The sequence below is a fragment of the Panulirus ornatus genome, unplaced genomic scaffold (genome assembly GCF_036320965.1).
Source record: "Panulirus ornatus isolate Po-2019 unplaced genomic scaffold, ASM3632096v1 CTG_496_pilon, whole genome shotgun sequence".
NCBI classification, from domain to species: domain Eukaryota; kingdom Metazoa; phylum Arthropoda; class Malacostraca; order Decapoda; family Palinuridae; genus Panulirus; species Panulirus ornatus.
In genome coordinates this window covers 78,341-99,548 of record NW_027264807.1, presented here as the reverse complement: position 1 = coordinate 99,548, position 21,208 = coordinate 78,341, and the positions used below count along the sequence as shown (strand labels likewise).

Sequence of the window (21,208 nt, the reverse complement as noted above, 5' to 3'; positions counted from 1 at the left end):
AAACAGTGTTTTGTATACATAATTCTGTTTTGAATATCTAAATATTCACATTCATTTAATCAGACATTGGTGTCACTAATGTGTTAAGTAGATAACAGTTTTATGTATGATTTGATTGAGAGCATTAAGTTATAATCATAATGTACTGGAAAGAAAAATTTTGCTTCTTTGTCTTCCAGATTGCTGTAGTTTTGTAAAGATGTTAAGGCAACATTTTAATAGTTTGCATACCTTTTAAAAGCACTTTCTGAGTTAATTCATAAACATTCTTGTTATGTCTCTTCAAAGAAAAGAAAAATATTTTCATGTTATTTTTTTCATCTTCCCAACAATCAGCACATTTCACCAAAAACATTTTGAAGATGTGTTTAAACTGACCATTATGGGTCTGGTTAAATGCCAGGGGTGTTGAGGATATTTTGAAGATGAATGTTTAGTAATGACCTTTAATTGAACTTGTAAGGGTCAGATCAGATACCAGTGGAGTTGAAGAAGTAGCTAAGCTGAAGATATAGTTATGATGCTCAGTGACTTGACCCATAAGGGTTAGATCAAAGGCCAGTGATGTTGAGGAAATAGTGAGGGTGAGGATGTTGTTAATATGCCTTTTGACCAGACCTGTAGGGATATAGTTAAGATAATGTAATGAAGATGAATGTGAGGAAAGTGTTCAGTGAAAATAAAGGTGTAGTAAAGATCATTTATCTGACATACAAGGATGTAATGAAGGTAATGTGTAGTGAAGACAAGGATGTAATGAAGACAAGGGTGTATTGAAGAAAGAGTTAATTGAAGATGAGGATGCATTGATGATAGAGGTGTAATGAAGATGGCCATTGACCTGGCCCATAAGGGTGCTATGAAGATAAGGTGAAGTGAATATGGCCTTTGAAGTAAATTTTGGTTTATCATGGCTGGAATGAAGATGAATTTGATGGTGTCTCCTTATGGAGTCAACTTGATGGTGAGTGATTTGCCTATAAGTGTAGGTATGTCTAGTTACTTTTTTATTTCAACCGTATGTTAAGGTCAGTGATATACTGATTTGATCACTTCAGGAGGGGAAAGAAAATGAGGATCCAGTACCACGTAGACCTCAGCCAATTTTGACTCAAGGTAATAATAAGAAGATGCTACCCTTTGTCATCAAGTGGAGTGGTGGAGGGAATAGTGTTGCTATTGCAGGAACATTTAATGAATGGCAAACAATACCCATGGTTAAGAGGTAAGTCATTTTATGCACTCCACAGAGCATGAGATAAATATTTAGTAGTCCTATCTAGTCATGTCTAATTAGGCAGTGCTGGCATGTGCAAACGAAGTGTGTTGCATGTAGAAGGTGGCAGCTAGGTAGGTGAGAAAAGGCTGTGAGTGGTGGTAAAGTATGGGTAACAAAGTTTAGATGAACTTGCAGGAAATGTCGGTATGCAATCATGTGTGAATGAGATTTTTGATATGTTTGGAGAAAAACTGTTACAGGTTGTAGAATTATTAGTTAGGTACAAGGTTGTGAAAATCAAGAATATAAGGGTAAATGCATGGTGGATGGATGAGATTAGAAGTGCTGTGGGAGAGAAGTAAATGGCATATGGTGGATTGTTTGAAAGGATTGTACTAGTGCCTGGACATCCAGCAAAGGAGGAGGGAAGAATATAAGATTTTTAAGCAAAATGTTCAGAAGCTGATAAAGAAAAGTAAAGAAAGAGTAGATGAAGATTTTTGAAGAAAGTTAAGTGGAAAAGTTAGGAAAAATAAGAAATTCTACTGAAAGTAGGTGAAAAAGGAAGGAGGTGGATGTAGGATTGGAAATGTAATTGTGAGAAGTAAGGGAGGGGAGTTGCTGAATCAAAAGCAGGAAGTGAAAGGAAGATGAAGAGAATATGTTGAAGAACTGATGCATTGGTATGGAGGGGGGAAGGAAAAGGTACAAGTGCAGGAGCCTAAAGCAAGTAGGGAGGTAGAAAGGGCAGTGATGAGGTTGAGGGTAGGAAAGGCACCTGGATTGGATGGGATTATGGCTGAAATGTTGAAGTATGGAGGAGAAAGTGTGTTAGAGTGGATGCATTTGATACGTAATTTATCATGGAAGCAGAAGATTGTGCCTAAGGATTGGGTGAAAGCCATTATTGTTCCTTTACTCAAAGAAAAGGTGCAAAGGATGTATGTAGCAATTATAGGGGAAGTTCTGTAGGGCCTGGTTGTGGATAGGGAGCTGTGGTTTTGGTGCATTACACATGACAGCTACAGTCTGAGTGTGAACGAGTGTGGCCTTTTTTGTCTGTTTTCCCGGTGCTACCTTAGTGAAGCAGGGGGAAGTGATGCTGTTTCCTGTGGGGTGGAGTGGCACCAGGAATGGATGAAGGCAAGCAAGTATGAATTATGTGCATGTGTATATATGTATATATCTTTGAATGTGTATATATTGATATGTATATATGTGTGTATATGTGCGTTTATGTATATATATTTGTATATAAGTGGATAGGCCATTCTTTGTCAGTTTCCTAGTGCTACCTCAATGATGTGGGAAACGGCAATCAAGTATAATGAATGGAATTTATTAAAAAAGGGGGTGACTGTGTTGTTGACCTGTTGGTGAAGATATTTACTGTACGTATGGTGCATGGTGAAGTGCCTGAGGATTGGCAGAATGCATGCATAGTGCCATTGTACAAAGGCAAAGGGGATAAAGATGAGTGTTCAGATACAGAGGTATAAGTTTGTTGAGTATTCCTGGGAAATTATATGGGAAGGTATTGATTGAGAGGGTGAAGGCATGCACAGAGCATCAGATTGGGGAAGAGCAGTGTAGTTTCAGAAGTGGAAGAGGATGTGTGATCAGGTGTTTGCTTTGAAGAATGTATGTGAGAAATACTTAGAAAAACAAATGAATTTGTATGTGGCATTTATGAATCTGGAGAATGCATATGATAAGAGTTGATAGATGCTCTGTGGAAAGTATTAAGAGTATATGGTGTGGGAGGTAAGTTGCTAGAAGCAGTGAAAAGTTTTTATCAAAGATGTAAGGCAAGTGTACGAGTAGGAAGAGAGTGAATTGATTGGTTCCCAGTGAATGAGGCAGGGGTGTGTGATGTCTCCATGGTTGTTTGATTTGTTTATGGATGGGGTTGTTAGGGAGGTGAATGCAAGAGTTTTAGTGAGAGGGGCAAGTATGCAGTCTATTGTGGATGAGAGTGCTTGGGAAGTGAGTCAGTTGTTGTTTGCTGATGATACAGCGCTGGTGGCTGATTCGGGTGAGAAACTGCAGAAGCTGGTTGCTGAGTTTGGTAAAATGTGTGAAAGAAGAAAGCTGATAGTAAATGTGAATAAGAGCAAGGTTATTAGGTTCAGTAGGGTTGAGGGACAAGTCAATTGGGAAGTAAGTTTGAATGGAGAAAAACTGGAGGAAGTGGAGTGTTTTAGATATCTGGGAGTGGATTTGGCAGCAGATGGAATCATGGAAACGGAAGTGAGTCATAGGGTAGGGCAAAGTTTCTGGGAGCATTGAAGAATGTGTGGAAGGCGAGAACATTATCTCGGAAAGCAAAAATGGGCGTGTTTGAAGGAATAGTGGTTAAAACAATGTTATATGGTAGCGAGGCATGGGCTATAGTTAGAGTTGTGCAGAGGATGGTGGATGTGTTGGAAATGAAATGTTTGAGGACAATATGTGGTGTGAGGTGGTTTGATCAAGTAAATAATGAAAGGGTAAGAGAGATGTGTGGTACTAAAAAGAGTCGATGTACTGTCAGTGGATTGAACCAGGGCATGTGAAGCATCTGGGGTAAACCATGGAAAGTTTTGTGGGGCCTGGATGTGGAAAGGGAGCTGTGGTTTTGGTGCATAACACATGACAGCTAGAGACTGAGTGTGAATGAATGTGCCCTTTTGTCTTTTCCTAGCACTGCCTCGCAGGGGGGGAGGGATGGATGCTATTTCATGTGTGGCGGGATGGCGACAGGAATGAATAGAGGCAGCATGTATGAATATGTACATGTGTATATATGTATGTGTCTGTGTATGTATATATATGTATACGTTGAAATGTATAGGTATGTATTTGTGCATGTGTGGGCTTGTACCTATATACATGTGTATTTGGATGGGTTGGGCCATTCTTTTGTCTGTTTCCTTGTGCTACCTCGCTAACGCGGGAGACAGTGACAAAGTATGATAGATATAAATAGAATGAATAATATTATTATTATACTTTGTCATTGTCTCCCGCGTTAGCGAGATTTTTCAAGGAGACAGACGAAGAATGGCCCAATCCACCTACATTACACATATATATATATATACATAAATGCCCACACACGCACATATACATACCTATACATTTCAATATATACATACATATACATATCTACACATGTACATATTCTTACATGCTGCCTTCATCCATTCCCGTCATCACCCCACCACACATGAAGTTGCACTAGGAAAAGACAACAAAGGCCACATTCGTTCACTCTCAGTCTCTAGCTGTCATATGTAATGCACCAAAACCACAGCTCCCTTTCCACATCCAGGCCCCACAAAACTTTCCTTGGTTTACCCCAGATGCTTCACATGCCCTGGTTCAATCCAATGACAGCACGTCGACCCTGGTATACCACATCATTCCAATCCTCTCAATTCCTTGCACGCCTTTCACCCCCTTGTACGTTCAGGCCCCGATCACTCAAAATCTTTTTCACTCCATCCTTCCACCTCCAATATGGTCTCCCACTTATCCTTCTTCTCTCCACCTCTGAGACATATATCCTCTTTGTCAATGTTTCCTCACTTATTCTCTCCATGTGTCCAAACCATTTCAACACACCTTCTTCTGCTCTTTCAACCACACTCTTTTTATCACCACTTATCTCTCTTACCCTTTCAATACTTTCTGTATCAAACCACCTCACACCACATATTGTCCTCAAACATTTCATTTCCAACACATCCACCCTCCTCCTCACAATTCTAAGTATAGCCCATGTCTTGCAACCATATAACATTGTTGGAACCACTATTCCTTCAAACATACCCATTTTTGCTCTCCAAGATAACATTCTCACCTTCCACACATTCTTTAATGCTCCTAGAATCTTTGCTTCCTCCCCCACGGTGTGACTCACTTTTGCTTCAATGGTTCCATCTGCAGCTAAGTCCACTCCCAGATATGTAAAACATCTCACTTCCTTCAGTTTTTCTTCATTCAAACTTACTTCCCAATTAACTTGTTCCTCAACCCTACTGAGCCTAATAACCTTGTTCTTATTTACATTTACTCTCAACTTTCTTCTTTCACATACTTTATCAAACTCAGTCACCAACTTCTGAAGTTTCTCATCCGAATCAGCCACCAGCATTGTATTGTCAGCAAACAATGATTGACTCACTTCCTAAGCCCTCTCATCCACAACAGACTGCATACTTGCCCCTCTCTCTAAAACTCCAGCATACACCTCCCTAACCACCCTATCCATAAACAAATTAAACAACCATGGAGACATCACACACCCCTGCCGCAAACCGACATTCACTGGGAACCAATCACTTTCCTCTCTTTTTACTCGTACTCATGCCTTACATCCTTGGTATAAACTTTTCTCTGCTTGTAGCAACTTAACTTCCACACCATATACTCTTAAAACCTTCCACAAAGCATATTTATCCACCCTATCATATGCCTTCTCCAGATCCATGAATGCTACATACATATCCATCTGTTTTTCTAAGTACTTGTCACATACATTCTTCAAAGTAAACACCTAATCCACACATCCTCTACCACTTCTGAAACCACACTGCTCTTCCCCAATCTGATGCTCTGTACATGCCTTTACCCTATCAATCAATACCCTCCCACATGATTTCCTCGGAATACTCGACAAACGCATGCCCCTGTAATTTGAACACTCACCTTTCTTCCCTTTGCTTTTGTACAGTGGCACTATGCATGTATTCTGCCAATCCTCAGGCACTTCACCATGATCCAAACATACATTAAATATTCTTACCAACCAGTCATCAACACAGTCACCCCCCTTTTTTGATAAATTCCACTGCAGTACCATCCAAATTCACTGCCTTGCCAGCTTTCATCTTCCACCAACCTTTCACTACCTCTTCTTTGTTCACCAAACCATTCTCCCTGACCCTCTCGCTTCGCACACCTCCCTGACGAAACACCCTATATCTGCCACTCTATCATCAAACACATTCAACAAACCTTCTAAAGATTCACTTCATTTCCTTCTCACATCATCACTACTTGTTATCACCTCCCCATTTGCCCCCTTCACTGATGTTCCATTTGTTCTCTTGTCTTACACACTTTATTTACCTCCTTCCAAAACATCTTTTTATTCTCCCTAAAATTTAATGATGCTCTCTCATCCCAGCTCTCATATAGGCCCTCTCTTTCACCTCTTGTACCATTCTCTTGACCTCCTGCCACTTTCTTTTATACATCTCCCAGTCATTTTTGCTACTTCCCTGCAAAAATTGTCCAAATGCCTCTCTCTTTTCTCTCACTAACAATCTTACTTCTTCATTTCACCACTTACAACCCTTTCTAATCCGCCCACCTCCCAGCTCTCTCATGCCGCATGCATCTTTTGCGCAAGCCATCACTGCTTCCCTAAATACAGCCCATTCCTCTCTCACTCCTGTGTCATTTGCTCTCACCTTTTGCTATTCTGCACTCAATCTCTCTTTGTATTTCCTCACACAAGTCTACTTTCCAAGCTCACTTCTGTCACCACTCTCTTCTCCCAAACATTCTCTCTTCTTTTCTGAAAACCTCTATAAATCTTCCCCCTCGCCTCCACAAAATAGTGATCAGACATCCCTCCTGTTGCCCCTTTCAGCACATTAACATCCAAAAGTCTCTCTTTTACACACTTATCAATTAACACATAATCCAATAACACCCTCTGGCCATCTCTCCTACTCACATACGTATATGTATGTATATCTTTCTTTTTAAACCAGGTATTCCCAATCACCGGTCCTTTTTCAGCACACAAATCCAGCAGCTCTTCACCATTTCCATTTACAACACTGAACACCCCATGTACACCATTTATACCCTCAGTTGCCACATTACTCACCTTTACATTCAAATCACCCACCACTATAACCCAGTCTCATGCATTAAAGCTGCTAGCACACTCACTCAGCTGCTCCCAAAACACTTGCCTCTCATGATCTTTCTTCTCATGCCCAGGTGCATAGGCACCAATAATCATCCATCTCTCTCCATCCACTTTCAGTTTTACCCATATCAATCTAGAGTTTACTTTCTTACACTCAATCACATATTCCCACAGTTGCTCCACAAGGATTGCTACTCCTTCCTTTGCCCTTGTCCTCTCTCTAACCCCTGAACTTACTCCCAAGACGTTCCCAAACCACTCTACCCTTTTACCCTTGAGCTTTGTTTCACTCAGAGCCAAAACATCCACGTTCCTTTCCTGAAACATATTACCTATCTCTCCTTTTTTCTCATCTTGGTTACATCCACACACATTTAGACACCCCAATCTGAACCTTCGAGGAGGATGAGCACTCCCTGCATGACTCCTTCTTCTGTTCCTTCTGTTTATATACAAGGAGGGGGGTTTCCAGCCCCCCCGCTGTTAAGTATACCGGGAATTGTTTGTACAAGAGTACTGATTGATAGAGTGATGGAAGTAACTGAATGCAGAATAAGTGAAGAACAAGGGGGTTTAGGAAAGGTAGGGGATGTGTGGATCATATTTCTGCAATGAGAATGACTGTGGAAAAGTATGTAGCAGAAGGTAAGAAGCTGTGTATAGCTTTTATGGGTCTTGAGAAAGTGTATAACAGAGTTGAGTGGAATGCTTCATGATAGTTGTTAAGGACATATTGGGTAGGGGATGACAGCTGTTGAGTTTTGTGAAAACATAAACTACTGTCGTACAGAAATGTTGCTCTGTGTAAGGACTAGAGATACAGTAGCATAAATACTTTGATTTACAGTCATTAATAATGATTGACTTTTACATGATAGTGTATGTCATTATATAAGCATTTTTGATTCAAGAGGCTGCATTTTTCTACAATCCTTATGTGCTTAGGGATGAAGGTTTGCAGATGATAATGAGCTGTATTTGATTATTTTAGTTTATTTTTATGATTTTGATGGGGATTAGACTCCAGTATCCTTTTTTTTGTCTAGATGTAGAAAATTATGAGATTGAAACCTTTTTTCGTATGTATAATTTTTTTGTTGTTTTACTACGTGATTATGATTTTCAGGAAAATTGTTTTATAAACAAGCAAATTATAGTTCCTGTAAGTATCATTTTGATATGAGGTTGTTTACTGAATATTTTTAGGTGTTTTATGCTCTTATTTTATTATTTCAGTGAGAAGGACTTTGTGGCAATTGTTGATTTACCTGAAGGTCATCACGAGTACAAGTTTTTAGTGGATGGCGAGTGGAAGGTTAACCAGAATGAGGCTGCATGTAACAATAACATGGGCACTCAAAATAACACCATTAGTATCAGTGAAAGTGATTTTGAAGAATTTGAAAATGCCCTTTTGCGAGATCCCAATGACAAGAAGGATAAACTCTTCAGTGGCCAGAATGCAAATAGAGAGAAAGTGGGCGGTATGTCTTTAGATTATGAGCATAATAGTTTTTTGTGCCCCTAACATTAACCACAAAGCATACCATGTTTAATGTGTACATATGAGAGTGATTATCTATTTTTGCTTTACAGGGAGAGAGTTTTGCATTCATGGGGCCTCATCTCATGAACTGTGTCCACTATCATGCAACTTCTTTTAGATTTATGTATGCTGCCTGCATTTACCATGCACTCTGTCAGTCTGTTCCATTCATCTACCACTCTTATACTGTGAAAGTACTTTTTTTTATGTATTTTTTTAAGATTTTTGCTTAATTTCATGTTATGTCCCCACATCTCTTGAAAAGCTGTTCAGTATCTACATCATTGATCTGTTTTGAAGACTTGAGGGTTGTGATCAGGTCACCCCACTTTCTTCACTCTCTCAAAGTGGGCAAATATAACATCCTCTAGCCCCACTCTCTAACTCAGCTCTCTTAATTGTGTTACCATCTTTGTTTACCTCCTCAGAACCTTCTCTTTTAGATGTTTGTGCTTCTTTAGGTGTGATGACCAAATTTAAGAAGTGTAATCTAGTTTGAGCCTTATGTAGTATGTGAATAGCTTGCAAGATATTTACTTGAACTTATACTTTAAAGTTATTCTATTATTTGCTGGTGGAGGTGGAAAGATGGAGTGAAAAAGGCCTGAACATACAGGAGGGTGAAAGTCATGCAAGGAATAGAGTGAATTGGAATGATGTGGTATATCAGGGTCGATGTGCTGTCAGTGGACTGAACCATGGCAAGTGAAGCATCTGGGGTAAACCATGGAAATGTCTGTGGGACCTGGATGTGGATAGGGAGCTGTGGTTTTGTTGCAATACATGTGACAGCTAGAGACTGAGTGTGAACAAATGTGGTCTTTTTTGTCTGTTTTCCTGGTGCTACCTCGCTGGAGCAGGGGATAGCAATGCTGTTTCCTGTGTGGATGAGTACTTGAGAGAGAGAGAGAGAGAGAGAGAGAGAGAGAGAGAGAGAGAGAGAGAGAGAGAGAGAGAGTCTTGGTAGTTAAGAGTGGTTTGAGAAACTAATGAATTTATGTGAGGCTACCAACTTGATACAATTATATATAAACAAACCAGCAAGAAAACACAGTTGATCTGAGTTGTACAAATGTTACATCTCTAACCATACAGTGCTCACCAATGTAGTAGTCACAATGGGGCTGCAGCTTAACCCTCAAGGAAAAATATTACAAAGGGTACATCTCTAACCATACAGTGCTCACCAATGAAGTAGGTGCAAGGGTGCTGTGGCATAACCCTCAAGGATAAAAATGAAATATAACCATGAAAATTGTGTATTCACCACCATCTAGTACCTTATTGGTCTCCTTTCCTCTGTATACACTTCATAGAATGACCAGGAACTTGGTCAGCAAGTTTCAGAAGCCATTTAGGGTCCATCTTCACCCAAATTTCACAAATGCCTGCCTTCAGCTTTGGTAGCAATGAAGTATTCCTGTATGTAATTTCATTTTCATAAGTACCTACAGTTTTTCTTCTGAAAAACTCAATTAGGCTGTACTTAAAAACCAAACATTGACTAGTTTAGCAGTGTGGTAGGGAGCCTTCTTATGTATGAACATTTTGGTTTAGCACTTTTTGAGTGAATCTGGAAGATGGTCACACTGTAGCTCAAGGTATGTCTGTTCATAGTTTCATTCTTTGGCGACACTCCAAGGTCCCCAACACCATGATAACTGAAACAGTCCCGTACCATAAGTGAAGCAGGGAACTTTACAGTGTTTGCAGTGTACTTGAGGTCAAATGGATCACAGTCTAGTTAAACATATACACCCCCACCACAGCCACCTGTTACAGAAAAGATGGATTCATCACTCCCAAGATGCTGGTGTTTGTGGATTATGAGATTTTTGGAATGCAGCCTGTAGCTGTGGCACTTAAGGTCCTCGTGTAATTGGCTCTGCATTATTTTTATGACACATCGATGAGCAGCCAAGGGTTTTTCCTTTTAATTTTTTTGCACTTGATTGGGGATCTGCATCAGAGTAAATAGATAGGTTTTATGGTCTTCCTAAGGAGTTTCACATGGGTCTTGGGTCAGAGTAGCTTATTTCCATTGTAAAGTGCTACCATAGAAGCTATTTTGTCACTTGTGAGTATTTTCAACCATATTAGATGGTAGAGGTATGAAAGGGAGAAAAAAATTCCAGGGCATAAATGGGAAGTACAACAAAATGTTCCTTCCTCCTACAACAGCTAAACTGCTACTGAGAAGGGCTCATGTGGTATGCTGGCACGTCGTGTAGTTGTCACTGCTTGCAAGTGATTGCCATCTTCAGTGGTGGACACCAACACGTTTTGGTGGGGTAAAGTGATTTGTCTCAGTATGATTATGCAGGGCTGCTTGTGTCTTCTTCATTGGTGGGTATTGTAAACACCAAGGTTAAATGAAAAAGGTATCTCTAACCATAGTATCATTGAATTGTGTACTAACAATAGCACTGAAATAGATGTAGGCAGACAGAATGAAATAAAAGATACAAATTTAACAGAACTTCAACTTGTTTTCTAATAAGATTTAGTGTAAAAAAGTTTATGATCTGATATGATAGGACACTTTGAATGAACAAACAGAATAATAAAGTAATAAAGCGGTACAGTGTTTATGCTTGCTAGGGATACTTTTTAGCATAGCTTCATTATTTGTTCTTGTTATTGAATTCATCGTATAAGTCATTTTTGGTACCCTTTTTCTTCTAGACAAGAAGGATGAATACAGTCAAGAAATTCCAGAGTATCAGCAGTCTGAGAAGATTCGCGGACCCCCAGTCCTGCCTCCTCACTTGCTTCAAGTTATTCTCAATAAAGATACACCTATATCTGTAAGTTGATATTGTGATGGTTTTATTCCAAGTAAATATCCCATTTATTCATTTGTTGCATTTGCATTTCTGCTATTCTTTCAGAAACGTATATCAGATAACATGCTCATGTCACATCTATGATCTAGCAACACTTGTTCAACTCCACATTTAATCCATTATTCATTTTTTTCATTGTATTTTTGTTTTTTTCTATATTTACCCCCACTGATTTCCTTTAGTTGTATACCATATTCTTTGCTATATGTGACACCTTTTTTTCAAGAAAATGTCTCCGAAAATACCTCTGCACCTTAAACGCCGGTGATTTTGCAGTCACCTATACTAGATTTTAACCCACAGTGCCCCACTTGATAAGCTGTTCATAAATGTCTCCAGAATGAAATATGTATATAATTAAAGATTATCAAATAAAGAAGACTGCTTTAAAAAACTCTGCCAGCATGAGGTTACAATGCAGTGGAAAAGTCACCTCTGGCGAAGTTGTATCATTGTCGCTGGACTAAAGGAGTTCAATCATAAAATTGATCATTCCAAAGTAGTCCATCTTTTCCCTCTTACCAATTGCAGCACAGTCTTGGAGCTGCAGAAGCCTTGTAAAAGGGGTCTTAGGGTTATATGAATAACAGATTTAAAAAGAAAAAGATTTCACTTGTTTCAATGTGCTGAAAGATTTTATATACTTCAGGAGGGGTTTATTAAGTTGTAGTGGTAAAATATCACAAATTATCATTGAAGTGGGACAGACAATGACAACATATGTTTTTTGGTTTTCTACTCCTCTGAATATTCATTGTGGCTGTGGCTGCAGCTTGAGGAGCTCCTCCCAGACTGATAAAAAAAACTTTTTTCCTCCACCTCAGAGGCTATACACTACCATATGAACTTGAGTAAGTGGCAGTCTCAAGTAACCATCATCCCAAAGTTTTTAGCCAAAATGTGCCACATTTGTCAATATCACTTGTATCATTTGTTCAGATTTTTTTTAGAGGCCAAGAATGCTGAAGTGACTAAGAGAATGATATGAACTAACCAACTAAGACACAAGAAGAGGAAACCATTCACATTTGTAAACTAATTATATCACTTCAAAAATTTATATACAATATGCTATGAACCTATATCCAGGATTTTTCATAGGAACAGTGATTGTCATTTGGCAAAGTGAAATACACATCCCTATTGCTAATATGGATGAAAAAGTGGGGGTTCCAACCCCCCCTGCTCCTGTCCTCTTCAGTTGCCTTCTATTACACAGGGAATATTGAGGTAGAATTCTTTCACTCTTTCCCCATGGGAATTGAAAATCAAACCATTAAATATAGAAATGGTCTTGTAACCATCTGCTCTTGGAAGCTTTCATCAAGAGAATATCATGCTTCATATCCAGTTAAATCTCATAGATCTTTGCTACTTCATCAGAGCTTACATAGAGGATCATTTATTTGTGCACCCTGGAACCTTGATACATGTCTTTGTGAGAAATATCAGTTTGTGGATCAAGATATTCATCATCTTAGCTCAGCTGAGGCTGTATGGAAGAGCTGAGGAAGACGTCCTTAGCATAGGTCTTCCACAGAAACCTCTCATTTTAAAATGTCAGCAACAGGAACTTTTAGCACTCTTTTTCCACTTTTCTTCCACATTGTCAGAAAATACATCAGTTAAGATATTGTGGATTTACCCTATGTATCTCTGGGATTTTTTTTGCTCCAGGAGAGACCAAAGAGCCAAACATTCTACTAATTCACCAATGAAGGTAGAGGTACACCACTGAATTACCGGCAACTGATGGTTTGGCACCTCCTTTAGTCCAGACAGAATTACATGAGGAACTTGAAATTACCATGGCCACCAGACTAGTTTATTGGGCAGCCACAGATGGCATTGTGTGTAGGGCTTGCTTATTTACATTTTTGACACTGCACTTGTTGGTAGAGATACTGCAATTCTATGAGGTTCTTGGTTTATTTTGCTTAAGTAAAACCCTAGCTATGGCTTCTAAGGCATATGAGAGTGTCAGTCGTGGTGTTAGACGTAAACACCAGTCCATATCGATCCCTGATAAAGTAGAACTGTAGAAAAAAATGGACCATGGTGTTTTGTTGCGTAAACTGTGTGACATTACAGTATTGGTTCATCAACTGTTTATGATATAAAGAACCAAAGGGAGAAAATATTGAAATTCTATGCAGACAGCGATTCCAAGAAGCAAATGACGATTAGAAAAAGTATGAAAGATGGTAAGACTACTGAGCATGATTGAGTGATGATAGAATGGTTTTGACAGTGTCGGAGTGATGGAGTGGACTTGTCAGGTAGCATGATAATGGACCAGGTTAAGTTTTCCATAAAGAACTTAAATTACAACATGAGCGTGTATATAGTGAATATAGATTTCTAGCAGTCCATGGAATACTTTAGACACATAGGAGATGTATAATTAGTGGGTTAGAGGTGTGTTGATGAATTATTATTACGTGACCACGTTTGGTCCGGCAAAATGGTTAATCCTACAAGGCTTTGGAACCAAGAGTGCTGGAAAATCGGTGATGTTCTTGTATTTATTTTTGCTCTTGGGTGTTGTTACATTAAAAAGGTTTTTCTCTAAACCCTCATTCCTCATGTGGGTATGCTCTTATGCTTTTGTGGGATGGACTGCAGAGGAGAGAAATGTAGGTTTTGAAAACTGAAAACCTTTTTTTCTCTATGATGGGGTCCATGGGCAGATGTACAGTGTTTTCTTACCTTGTTCTGCCATCCCCTCCATTTTTCAGAATCCATTTTTCTGTACCTTCCTTTGACTACTTTGTGTTAGATTCATGATCTTTGCCTTGTGAACTCTGTATGGCTGATATGGAGTGGGTCAGTGGCATCTGCCCAGTGGCACTTGCTGATTGGCCAAGATGAACTACAGAAACCCTAGGGTTGTTTGCTAAGGGTGATTAAAGGCAGAAGCCTCTTCACTGGAAATAAGATTCAGAAGGTCCTGAACGGTAAAGTCCCTGGTAATATATTTCATGCTCACTGAACATTATCTCAAAGAGAAGAGTTTTTTCAATCTTTATGACTTACATTTCTGTACATCCAGGAATATTTAGCATTGACTTATGTCTGTTGGTTTTCTTTTTATAGATGGTACTCAGTTTTCTGTCTGTATATCTATAACAGTACTCAGTTTTCTATCTGTATATCAATACCTCTGATACCCTGCCCCTCCAGGGAACTCCCATCAATTAAATGGCTGTGGCAGAAGTCTCCACTTCTCTGTCTGTACATGCCTCCCTCTCATACACCATTCCATGCATTCTTCCACCATTTATCTCCTCCAGTACTCATCCACTCTGTTTTCCATGTCACAGTTGGTTATCCTCTCACACAAATTCCTTTAATTGTACTGTCATACACACTGCTCTTAAACTTCCCATCTTGCATTCCTTCCGCATGCCCAAACCACCTCATTTCACTTACACTAATGCTCAATAGTTCATTCCCCTTTGCATTCCCTATCATGTCAAATCTCCTTTCAACCCCTCATTTCTTTTCATTGCATCTAGTCATACTACATACTTATCTCAATTAGCTCATTTTTACAGCTTTGGATTCTTGACTGTGACTCATACCATGCCCATGTTATGGCTGCATAGGTCGGGTTTGGGACGACTAAGCTGCCTTTAATCCTTTCTTCAGCTTTTCTGTACTTACACCTCTACCCTTCATTATTGTATTTAGGAACCCAGTTAGTCTGTACCCCTTTACTGCTCCTTCCCATGTTTGTCCTTCCATATCACCAAACTTATCCAAGATAGCTCCTAAACACTTAAATTCTCTTACCTCTTCCAGTCTTTCTCCCCCATATCTTTAACACTTTCTTCTCTCACTTTATAGGGCTTTTCAAAATCTGTACTTTCACCCTGTTTCCATTTAGACACCATTACTATAATCTTAGGTGCATTTGCCTTTAATCGCCTCTGCTGATGCACATCATAAAACACACTTACAACCTCCTGCAACCCGTCTTCACTCTCAGCAAAGTACTCAGTATCATCCACAAACAGGTTTGTCAGTAGCCACCATACCTCATCACCACACTCCATCTCTGCACTTCTTTTTCCCTAATTTTGATGTCATTTCTCTTATCACTCCATCCATTTATATTCCAGATACATGTGTTAGTTAAGGTTTATGCCAATTGATACCTTAAGTCATATCATAGGAAATCTCATTCTGGGCATATGAGTTGGATAAGGTGTACACTAATAGATAATGTAAGGCTTGTTTTAGAAAATCTCATTCTAGGTGCATGTGTTAAGACTGATAAGGATTACATTAATGATAGTATAAGACTTATTATAGGATGTCTCATTTTAGGTACATGTATTAAGTTGGATAAGGTTTATGCTTTTAGATAGTGTATGGCATATTATAGGAAATCTTATTCTAGGTACATGTGTTAAGTTGTTTAAGGTTTACACTAATAGATGGCAGAAGGCACATTATAGGAAGTCTCATTCTAGGTACACGTGTTAACTTGGATAATGTTTATGCTAATAGATAATGTAAGGCACATTATAGGAAATCTTTTTAGGTACATGTGTTAAGAAATCATATGTTGGAAAGGTTCACACTAATTGATAATGGAAAGCATATTTCAATGTTTACTAAATAAACTTCATTTGACAGTGTGAACCAACACTTCTACCAGAACCAAATCATGTGATGTTAAATCACATGTATGCCCTGAGCATCCGTGACGGCATGATGGTGCTTTCGACGTCTCATCGTTTCCGCAAGAAATGTGTCACCACCCTCATATATAGACCAATTGAATAGCAGGTACTTAATGTTGAGTGGGTTCATGCAACCATCAAGTGAAATGTTAAAACACCCACTTGATAAAGAGTTATGCATTATATATAGTTTTTCATCTTTGTGTGTAGCACAAATACACTGTCTCTGGCATTAGTGAGGTAGTGCAAGGAAACAGACCAAAGAATGGCCCAACCCACCCACATATACATGTATATATATACACGTCCACACACGCACATATACATACCTATACATCTCAACGTATACATATATATATACACACACAGCAACATATACATATAAACACATGTACATTATTCATACTGTCTGCCCTTATTCATTCCCGTCATCACCCCGCCACACATGAAATGACGACCCCCCCCCTGCATGTGCACAAGGTAGCCCTAGGAAAAGATGACAAAGGCCACATTCGTTCACATTCATTCTCTAGCTGTCAGGTATATTGCACCGAAACTACAGCTCCCTTTCCACATCCAGGCCCCACAGAACTTTCCATGGTTTACCCCAGACGCTTTACATGCCCTGGTTCAATCCATTGACAGCATGTCGACCCCGGTATACCACATCGTTCCAATTCACTCTATTCCTTGCACGCCTTTCACCCTCCTGCATGTTCAGGCCCCGATCACTCAAAATCTTTTTCACTCCATCTTTCCACCTCCAGTTTGGTCTCCCACTTCTCCTCGTTCCCTCCACCTCTGACACATATATCCTCTTGGTCAATATTTCCTCACTCATTCTCTCCATATGATCAAACCATTTCAAAACACCCTCTTCTGTTCTCTCAACCACACTCTTTTTATTACCCCACATTTCTCTTACCCTCTCATTATTTACTCAGTCAAACCACTTCACACCACATATTGTCCTGAAACATCTCATTTCCAACACATCCACACTCCTCCGCACAACTCTATCTATAGCCCACGCCTCGCAACCAAATAGCATTGTTGGAACCACCATCCCTTCAAACATACCCATTTTTGCTTTCCGAGATAACATTCTTGCCTTCCACACATTTTTCAATGCTCCCAGAAATTTTGCCCCCTCCCCTACCTTATGATTCACTTCTGCTTCCGTGGTTCCATCTGCTGCCAAATCCACTCCCAGATATCTAAAACACTTCACTTCCTCCAGTTTTTCTCCATTCAAACTTACCTCTTAATTGACTTGTCCCTCAACCCTACTGTACCTAATAACCTTGCTCTTATTCACATTTACTCTCAGCTTTCTTCTTTCACACACTTTACCAAACTCAGTCAACAGCTTCTGCAGTTTCTCACCCGAATCAGCCACCAGCGCTGTATCATCAGTGAACAACTACTGACTCACTTCCCAAGTGCTCTCAGTCATGACAGACTGCATACTTGCCCCTCTTTCCAAAACTCTTGCATTCACCCATCCATAAACAAATTAAACAACCATGTAGACATCACACACCCCTGCCGCAAACCTACATTCACTGAGAACCAATCACTTTCCTCTCTTCCTACACGCACACATGCCTTACATCCTCGATAAAAACTTTTCACTGCTTCTAACAACTTGCCTCCCACACCATATATTCTTAATACCTTCCACAGAGCATCTCTATCAACTCTATCATATGCCTTTGCCAGATCCATAAATGCTACATACAAATCCATTTGCTTTTCTAAGTATTTCTCACATACATTCTTCAAAGCAAATACCTGATCCACACATCCTCTACCACTTCTGAAACCACACTGCTCTTCCCCAATCTGATGCTCTGTACGTGCCTTCACCCTCTTAATCAATACCCTCCCATATAATTTCCTAGGAATACTCAGCAAACTTATACCTCTGTAATTTAAGCACACACCTTTGTCCCCTTTGCCTTTGTACAATGGCACTATGCAAGCATTCCGCCAATCCTCAGGCACCTCACCATGAATCATACATACATTAATAACCTTACCAACCAGTCAACAATACAGTCACCCCCTTTTTTCATAAATTCCACTGCAATACCATCCAAACCTGCTGCCTTGCCGGCTTTCATCTTCCGCAAAGCTTTTACTACCTCTTTTCTGTTTACCAAATCATTTTCCCTAACCCTCTCACTTTGCACACCACCTCGATCAAAACACCCAATATCTGCCACTGTATCATATTCAACAAACCTTCAAAATACTCACTCTATCTCCTCAAATACTCACTCCATCTCCTTCTCACATCACCACTACTTGTTATCACTTCCCCATTATCCCCCTTCACTGAAGTTCCCATTTGCTCCCTTGTCTTACGCACTTTATTTACCTCCTTCCAAAACATCTTTTTATGCTCCCTGAAATTTAATGATACTCTCTCACCCCAACTCTCATTTGCCCTCTTTTTCACCTCTTGCACCTTTCTCTTGACCTCCTGCCTCTTTCTTTTATACATCTCCAACTCATTTCCATTATTTCCCTGCAAAAATTGTCCAAATGCCTCTCTCTTTTCTTTCACTAATAATCTTACTTCTTCATCAAACCACTCGCTACCCTTTCTAATCTGCCCACCTCCCACGCTTCTCATGCCACAAGCATCTTTTGCGCAAGCCATCACTGCTTCCCTAAATACATCCCATTCCTCCCCCACTCCCCTTACCTCCTATATATATATATATATATATATATATATATATATATATATATATATATATATATATATATAGGAGGGCTATATAGCGTGGGCTTTGGATAGAGTTGTGCGCAGGAGGGTGGATGTGCTGGAAATGAAGAAGTTTGAGGACAATGTGTGGTGTGAGGTGGTTTGATCGAGTAAGTAATGTAAGGGTAAGAGAGATGTGTGGAAATAAAAAGAGCGTGGTTGAGAGAGCAGAAGAGGGTGTTTTGAAATGGTTTGGTCACATGGAGAGAATGAGTGAGGAAAGATTGACCAAGAGGATATATGTGTTGGAGGTGGAGGGAATGAGGAGAAGTGGAAGACCAAATTGGAGGTGGAAAGATGGAGTGAAAAAGATTTTGTGTGATCGGGGCCTGAACATGCAGGAGGGTGAAAGGAGGGCAAGGAATAGAGTGAATTGGATCGATGTGGTATACCGGGGTTGACGTGCTGTCAGTGGATTGAATCAGGGCATGTGAAGCGTCTGGGGTAAACCATGGAAAGTTTTGTGGGGCCTGGATGTGGAAAGGGAGCTGTGGTTTCGGGCATTATTGCATGACAGCTAGAGACTGAGTGTGAACGAATGGGGCCTTTGTTGTCTTTTCCTAGTGCTACCTCGCACACATGAGGGGGGAGGGGGATGGTATTTCATGTGTGGCGAGGTGGCGATGGGAATGAATAAAGGCAGACAGTGTGAATTGTGTGTATGGGTATATATGTATGTGTCTGTGTGTGTATATATATGTGTACATTGAGATGTATAGGTATGTATATTTGCGTGTGTGGACGTGTATGTATAAGCATTGTGTATGGGGGTGGGTTGGGCCATTTCTTTCATCTGTTTCCTTGCGCTACCCCGCAAACGCGGGAGACAGCGACAAAGCAAAATAAATGAATAAATAAATACATATTCATACTTGCTGCTTTCATCCATTCCCATCGCCACCCCGCCACACATGAAATAGCATCCCTCCCAGCAAGGGAGCACCAGGTAGAGACAAAAAAGGCCAGTCAGTCACCCTTTTTTAATAAATTCTACTGCAATACCATCCAAAACCATCACCTTGCCAGATTTCATCTTCTGCAAGGCTTTCGCTACCTCTTATCTGTATACCAAACCATTCTCCCTGACCCTTTTGCTTTGCTTACCACCCCAACCAAAACACCCTGTATCTGTCACTCTTATCATCAGACACATTCAACAAATCTTCAAAATACTCACTCATTGAGATGTATAGGTATGTATATTTGTGTGTGTGGACGTGTATGTATAAGCATTGTGTATGGGGGTGGGTTGGGCCATTTCTTTCGTCTGTTTCCTTGCGCTACCCCGCAAACGCGGGAGACAGCGACAAAGCAAAATAAATAAATAAATAAATACATATTCATACTTGCTGCTTTCATCCATTCCCATCGCCACCCCGCCACACATGAAATAGCATCCCTCCCAGCAAGGGAGCACCAGGTAGAGACAAAAAAGGCCAGTCAGTCACCCCTTTTTAATAAATTCTACTGCAATACCATCCAAAACCATCACCTTGCCAGATTTCATCTTCCGCAAGGCTTTCGCTACCTCTTATCTTTATACCAAACCATTCTCCCTGACCCTCTTGCTTTGCTTACCACCCCAACCAAAACACCCTGTATCTGTCACTCTTATCATCAGACACATTCAACAAATCTTCAAAATACTCACTCCATCTCCTTCTAACTTTATCACTACTTGTTATTACCTTCCCACTTGCCCCCTTCACCGATGTTCTCATTTGTTCTCTTGTCTTATGCATGTTGTTTACTTCCTTCCAAAAGATCTTTTTATTCTTCCTAAAATTTAATATTCTCTCACCCCAAAAGTCATTTGCCCTCTTTTTCACCTCTTGCACCTTTCTCTTGACCTCCTGCTGCTTTCTTTTATACATCTCCGTCATTTGCACTACTTTCCTGCAAAAATCCTCCAAACGCCTCTTTCTCTTCTCTTTCACTAACAATCTTACTTCTTGATCCCACCACTCATTATCCTTTCTAATCTGCCCACCTCCCACCTTTCTCATGCCACATGCATCTTTTGCGCAAGCCATTCCCTAAATACACACCATTTCTCCTTCACTCCTCTGTTGTCATTTGCTCTCACCTTTTGCCATTCTATGCTCAGTCTCTCCTGGTACTTCCTCACATGTCTCCTTTCCAAGCTCACATACTCTCACCACTTTCTTCTCCCAAACATTCTTTCTTCTTTTCTGAAAACC

General features: G+C 40.0%; 1 protein-coding gene across 2 annotated transcripts in view; it reads left to right on the top strand.

The window, feature by feature from the left end:
- Positions 1 to 21,208, top strand: part of alc (5'-AMP-activated protein kinase subunit beta-1) — a 45,112-nt gene that overhangs the window by 11,996 nt on the left and 11,908 nt on the right. For both annotated transcript variants that reach the window (XM_071661568.1, XM_071661570.1), the window contains exons 3-6: positions 1,059 to 1,225; positions 8,385 to 8,632; positions 11,380 to 11,501; positions 16,185 to 16,337. In XM_071661568.1, coding sequence (XP_071517669.1) covers positions 1,059 to 1,225; positions 8,385 to 8,632; positions 11,380 to 11,501; positions 16,185 to 16,334 — 687 coding nt within the window. In that variant the 3' untranslated portion in view covers positions 16,335 to 16,337. The remainder of the gene's footprint in view (positions 1 to 1,058; positions 1,226 to 8,384; positions 8,633 to 11,379; positions 11,502 to 16,184; positions 16,338 to 21,208) is intronic.